Below are 6,757 nucleotides of genomic sequence, written 5' to 3'. Positions count from 1 at the left end.
CCCTTACTATATTTCTCTCGCCTCGGCACACGCCTGCGGCGTGGGCGTTTGGATCTTTCGCTGCGCTCTTTTCCGGGCCCTTTTTCCATCTGCGACCAATACGGTCTCCTACTAATTTATAATTTTTTTTTTGTTGGTATTGCCACATTCCGTGCGATATGCGTTTACCCGCCCACGCGTCCTTCGGCGTCTCCCCCGTTTTTCAAGAACCTTTTGCAGTAAATGCCTCCAAAAAGTTTTTTTTTTTTTTCTGGCGATTTTATTATTGCGTTTTTGATTCTGTCTGCGATGCTCGCGGCCCTGGCCGTGGGCGTTGCATTTCGGACGCTCGTGAGTTGGCCCGGCTGCTCGGAATCCACAACCTCCACGACGCTTGGCTCGGGCTGCACGACGCTTTGTAACAAGCCACGTGGTCGCGCGGCTGCTCGTCGAGCCTCCTCGATCTTGTGTTTCGCTCTCCAGGTGTCGTGCCGCGCCTCTTTCGTTGCGCTCTTCTCTTTTTTCCCATCGCTGCCGGCTATAGAGTGCCTTCATACACACGCACGCTTTTGCACCCTAGCCGGCTACGTTGCCTCGTGTAATTTACGTTCTGCAGCGCCCATGTAACTATATTCAGCGCACAATCTGGAATGTAAACGTATGGAAGACGCATTTTGCTTTAGAGAGAACTTTACGCAAACAATTGCGTTTCGTGGAAACTTTGTTTTTCAGCTTTTTGAAAAGTCGGGCTTGATGAATCATAAAAAAAAGAAAAGAAAACCTGAAGCCAGATATTGCGCGCATGAAGAACATCTACAGAAAAGAAGAAGTTTGTTTCCAAGACAACACCCCCTGCAAGCCAAACTCAGAATATGCCTATTGTTTAAATAACATATGCCTTCCCTCGACACTTGAGCTTGTGTGAAAGAAAGGACGTATAAATTGAGCGCCTTCTAATTTTTAGCTTGTGCAGACGAGCTCCACCAACTGCGAGATCAGTCAAAAAGGAGTCGATGATGGTGCGTGTTTTCATGAAGAGGGGAATTTCGAGCTCGATATGCATTATTGGTATGTACTTCAAATGATAATTTTCAAGGTATTCTAATATTTTTGATAACTGAACAACCTTTTGGTATTTCTGTAGTTCTGTCTGGGTATTTATTTGAAACCTCGCTGTCGGGACGTTTCAGTGACGAGCGATGTGCGGAAACTCTTGAATATTTTCTACTCGAAGATGCGTCCAGGGTCAGAATCGACCTCTAGGGGCACTCCGTACCTCAATATAATTTTTTTCAAACGAGATCAAATGATGGTTCTAGTGTCGTATGTCCAATCTGAAAAAGCTTATTGCCGCAATTTCATTTGTTTATGAGTATTGCCCAATCATTTGAGGCCGGTTATGGGCAAAGTCCTGGAAAAAGATATTAAAATACAAATAATTTCAACAACTTTTATATATTATCAATTCATTTATTGTTTTCAGGTAAGTATCTATATGCAAAATTTGGATCCAACGAGTGTTTTTAAATTATTGAAATCCATTTACAAACACATTTGGTTCTCAAACATTAACATGAATACAATCCGGGCGAAAAACCACCATTAACATTTAAAGAATAGAGCTTATATAGCATATGTAAGGGAACTAGTAATGTGCCTAATAATGCTGTAGCTCTAGAAATAAAACTTGGTTGAAATAACTTGATAGGCGCGAGTACAACATCATAACAAACAATGTATATAGTGCGACATTAATGTCAGGGGATTGGTTGATGCATTGAATCCTTTTCAAACAGCATGTAGTTACTGCGACGTGTATTAAAGAAGTAAATAGCTCAACCAAAATACTCAAAAGAGTTGTGCTCAGTCCCGTTCATTTCTTGTACTACTCTTCTTTTTCTTCGATGTTTATTATACTCAAAGCGTAGCAAGTTGCATGCCCTATGAAAATAATAATTGGCTCGCAGCTTCGTGTCAATAGTTTAATAACTACCTAAAATTCATCAATGAACGCTTACCCCGAAAACTCCCGACCTCCCATTTTTCTTTCTTTTACATCATAAAACGTAGACGTGCTTTAATTCGATAATTTACGGTTCATTTTGCTCATATTTTTATGTTGTAATGATGTATCATAATGTAATAAATGCATGTTATTGTTTTTTTTACAACAAACTATTCTGTGCTTAGAGTTGAGCGCGCATTATAAAAGACTTTCCAAAAGTCCGTGCCTTCCACAGCTACTATGTCGAATATCCGAGGCCATCATTATTTGGACAAGGCACTTTGACATACATTGGGCACGAGAGCTGCGTCAGTGCTCGGAGTCGAAGCCCGTAATATGCGACCGCCCGCGTTGCTTGATCGACGTTCGAAAGATGCTGACTTGCTCTCAATTTGACGCTGCATAACAGGGTCCATTGCAGTCACGTTGTTTGACACATTTTTCACATGTATTGTTTCAGTTGCGATTGTTTTGGTAAATTGTCAAATATATCCCGACGTAATAGCTCAGTGGAACAGAACGGGACCAATAATAATAAAGCACGGCTGCCCAACCACTGCGAGGACAGAAGAGGTGAGTTGGTATTCATGACACTCAAGGACCGAAAAACGATAGTCGTCATTTTCTAGAACTCTCCACTGTAATTTGCGATTTAAGAGTACGCGCGCCTGGGAAGTACATTTTTTTATATATTTACGTTACTAACATTTTTTACAGATTATAGTCCTTTAGCTGCGTTTCATAAGTGTACTGTTAGTTTTAATATGGCTTTTCTACGTATTGGGTGCAATGCACATGGAAAAAAAAAAACATTTTTTTTGTGCTTGTGGGGAATGGGTACACACGTAAAGGTGCCTAATAATATAAGCTAAATCGAAGCTTTTAAAGCACAGAGTGCGATGAACAACAAATGCAAATGTACGGGAACTTTCTTCGTTTCATATTAAAAACAGTGCACAAGCAGCCTTAAAAGCACAAGCAGCGCAAAAGCAGTCTTCCCAACTATTTTAACTCCCAAATTTATTACAAAGGAGTTCCTTATTTTAATATAAATTAAAAATAATTATTTTTTGTTTTAATTTAAAATATTGTATTATGATATATTCTAATGATGCATGAACATTTGCAATGTAGGTATCACGACGCTTATGAATGACAAATGTGTTGGCCATAGTACAATGTTGAGAGCAAAAAATTTAAACCAGGGTAATGGAACAGTCTAGCGGTGAACGATCATACTTAAATATGTCAATTTGATGTCACCTTTTATTTCTTTTCGCTTCTTCGCTAATCTAGATGTTAGAATTATAATAAAGAAATAGTGTGCGCAAACTGATAAAATGCCCCAAAATTTAAAAAAAAGAAGCTTTTGAGCATTCTTACAGATAAAAAGTGGCACTCCCTCGCGGCGGAAAAAGATGAAGTATTTTTGTAAGAATTTGAAATTATAAACAATTAAGATAGAGTAGAGGAATAGGCCTACTCTTTAAATATAATAGTAATGGAAGGCTACGTCGAAATGTGAAGAATCGATGGCTCATATTAGTGTTTCTGGGTTTTCGGGAGGCTTTTAGATGCAAATTTTACCAATATCGCTACCATATTTGGTCCGCCTTTTATATATTGTATATAAAAGGCGGACCAAATATCACAATTAAAACACAATAAGTTTTTAAACGATAAATATCCCGATTTAAAAACAATAAGTCTTCAACCCGCAACCACATTTTAAAAAAAATGTTGACCCGCATCTTTCCTGAAGTTTAATTTGCTTTGCATTCCTAAGATGTGTGATGTTTAGCTTCTGGATTGTAAAGATGATGACTAGGGAACTGAAAAACTTAGCTCGTAACTGGTTGACTATATTCAAACGTTAATATTTGAGTATTACGTACAAGCAATGGCCCAGGTCCAGAGACTTAATAAATTTGGTGTTAAGATTTATGTAAATAGTTGGCACGTTTGGTGCAAAAGCTAATTCAGAATGGAATAGTTTTTTTTTTTTTTTTTTTTTTTGAGCGTTGACCTTTAAGACTATGCAGTGAGGGGTCACATGCAATAATCTTCACATCACAAGTCAGTCTAGAATTGTCACAATTGTCAACATAAAATAGTAATAAGAATATATCGAATCAAAGAACGGCGCGTATAATGCATTTATGCATTGCCGTTTTAAGATTCTGTGATTCGAGCTTACCCAAATAAATTACTCGTCTCATTATTTTTTTTTTCCAGTTGGCAGCAAGTTATTTCGACTGCATTTATTATTGCAAAAACAGTACTGGTCACTGGATGTATGGATTTTATATTCCCGGGACAAATTGCAGTGTGAGACTCATCCGTCTATAAGATCATCCTTCTCGCAACTTTACTACAGTCACCGGCAGGGTGAGAACGGGAGAGAGGTCCTTCACTTGTCCCACGTCAAGCGCGGGCTTGAGGTGGTGCAGGCGCAACCAAAGCACGCTAGAAGGCAACGAGCATGCTGGATGCCAATAATCCGTAAAATATGTCCTTCCGTTCTCATTTCGTCAGCGACTAAAGTATACTTTATTCTTGGTTCTTGAAGCTAGCTTTGGTCTCGCAGTTAAAATGTACATTACACCACCCCAGTCGCTGGGGAGCGGATTGTAATGCTTAATTTAGGTGGTACAGAAAACGTAGATCGCCGTCTGCTGTGCCGACGTGCACTTTTTGTTTATTCATAGGCTCGAGAGATTTTTTATACAGAAGGTCTAATTTATTCAAGTCAAACTGGCGCATACCACTTCCAAACACTGAGCTTACCACGTGTCAAATTTTTGAAGAATTGAAACGCAGAGATAAGCGAATTACTACGGTGCGGGGAATTTGAGAAACGCAATATGTAGCTCAGTTTGTATTTGAGTTATTATTTTAGATGACTTATGTTGTAAAATTTGACTTGATTTACGTTGGAAAAGTAAAGCATCGAAAAAAGTAACTAACATATCTGAACTATATAGACACAGCCTGCAAGGGTTAGCATGAACTTATGTATTCGCGCTTAGAAAGTGGTTCATATGTATTAATTAATATATTTACACATACTGCAGTGTCATGCCACAACCCCTTTCAGAGGCTGTGGCAGGAAGGGTAATACAATGTAATGCACAAGAAGTTATACATCGGACAAAAGCAGAGTTTTACAAATATTCAGTAAGACATATTCAGAAGTACGACACTTAAAACTATATTTCAATACAAAACAAACATACAATCGAAATTTATTGTAAGGACAACTTTCTTGTGATTTTACGAATACGGCAATGGTTGACAGGTCGACCTAATCTTTAAGAAGGCTATTTTATTACGCAATACTACGTTGAAAAAAATTTAAAAAGTCACTGCGGCAAAGGTACCAGACTAACGCCCTATTATGGAAGCTTTTGACTGGCACGAACCAGTCGAACTATTTTAACATTTTCATTTTTAAGTCCCGTTAAGCATAGAGTTTAATAAATTCAATCTCGCCTAACGGTGTCTACTCGAGAAAAATTCAATTTGAGCCGTTTCGTAAGAAGTAACAGATTCTTTGCATTCGTAATGGCTGTATATAAAGTCCGGCGCAAATCTTTGCATCTTTTATAACTTGCTAATGTCTGTGGCAGTGTGGGGGTCTCAAACCTGAGAAGCATATAAATTGAAACGCCTTATCGTGATTTTGTTTGGAGTAAATTTTACGTGAAATGTGGTGTGCTTTATGTTATGCATGAAATATGAATGTTTGGCATAAGTTTTTCAAAAATTGGTCTCAACACGTGCATTCCACTTTAGATCAGCCGAAATATACAACTCTAGATATTTGTACTTAGAAACACATTAAAGAGGATCGTTCTTTAAGCAAGATGACCGGATATATGATGACTACCTTCGTGCAGTTTTTATTAGTTTGAGAAAGAAAACGAAAACGAAATAAAAAAAGGGTGGTATAAACATTCAGGACGCAAGGCGATACTAAACGCTGATGCTGCTTTCCTCTTTCCACGCCCGTGAACATTTAAAATTGTATGCCTTTTGTTCTGCTTTCTTTTCGAGCTTATGTTTCTCTTGTGCAGTACGGCCCCGAGAGACGTCCAGGTTCCTGCTTTGGCGGCCATTGTTATCTGATTACCGATACAGTCACCGAAGCCACAACCCCGGACATTACGCAGAGGCCGCAAGTCGAACATGGAACCACTCCCACACCACCAGTGGAAAATGATACCGATTCCACTCCATCAATAAAAAATTAAACCACTCCCACAGATCCAACAAAAAACAAAACCGCTCCCACAGAACCAATAGAAAACGAAGACGCTCCTGAACCTGGTGTGGGAAATAGAACTACTGCCACACCACATGTGAAAGATTGGACCACCAGTTCACCTGCAGTCCCTCTGAACTAAATACGACTTTTATTGCTTAGTGTAAAATGTAAAATCGTCCCATTGCAGCGCACTATACCAAATAACACTCACTCCTTACGCACGAAAAATAAAGCAAAATTGAAACAAACCGCGCTGACTAACAGCTCGTTCTTATATGTATGTATGTATCTTTTATTTCAGAAACAAAAAAGGGTCTGGGGGGCTGGGGCTAAAGAAGACGAGTTGTCTTCTGACGAGGCTCCAGCCCCTTTTTCACAGCACTCGGAGGAGACACAGGAAAATAAACAGAATAAATATACAAAGATACAGCAATTTTAAAATCCACAACAAACACAACAACACACAACTGTCAACTTCGTACTAACTGCAGATCATGAGTGATTTA

At 38.9% G+C, this 6,757-nt stretch overlaps 1 protein-coding gene across 1 annotated transcript; it reads left to right on the top strand.

Moving 5' to 3' along the window:
* Positions 1-1,010: 1,010 nt before the first annotated feature.
* On the top strand, positions 1,011-6,237 carry LOC115325281. Its single transcript, XM_029985999.2, has 4 exons — positions 1,011-1,047; positions 2,445-2,557; positions 4,220-4,312; positions 6,061-6,237. Exons 1-4 carry the CDS (start codon positions 1,011-1,013, stop codon positions 6,235-6,237), a joined length of 420 nt encoding a protein of 139 aa, XP_029841859.2.
* The last annotated feature ends 520 nt before the right edge of the window (positions 6,238-6,757 follow it).

Source organism: Ixodes scapularis, unplaced genomic scaffold, assembly GCF_016920785.2.
Source record: "Ixodes scapularis isolate PalLabHiFi unplaced genomic scaffold, ASM1692078v2 PGA_scaffold1__304_contigs__length_218370807, whole genome shotgun sequence".
In the NCBI taxonomy this organism is placed as follows: Eukaryota; Metazoa; Arthropoda; class Arachnida; order Ixodida; family Ixodidae; genus Ixodes; species Ixodes scapularis.
This window is presented reverse-complemented; position numbering and strand designations above follow the sequence as displayed.

Bases quoted from the DNA above. Each gene is read 5' to 3' on its own strand.
- LOC115325281 (XM_029985999.2), top strand. From the start codon at position 1,011: ATGAAGAGGGGAATTTCGAGCTCGATATGCATTATTG. The intron at 1,048-2,444 runs GTATGTACTTCA...GTATTGTTTCAG, and splicing joins GAGCTCGATATGCATTATTG to TTGCGATTGTTTTGGTAAAT. The intron at 2,558-4,219 runs GTGAGTTGGTAT...TTTTTTTTCCAG, and splicing joins CCACTGCGAGGACAGAAGAG to TTGGCAGCAAGTTATTTCGA.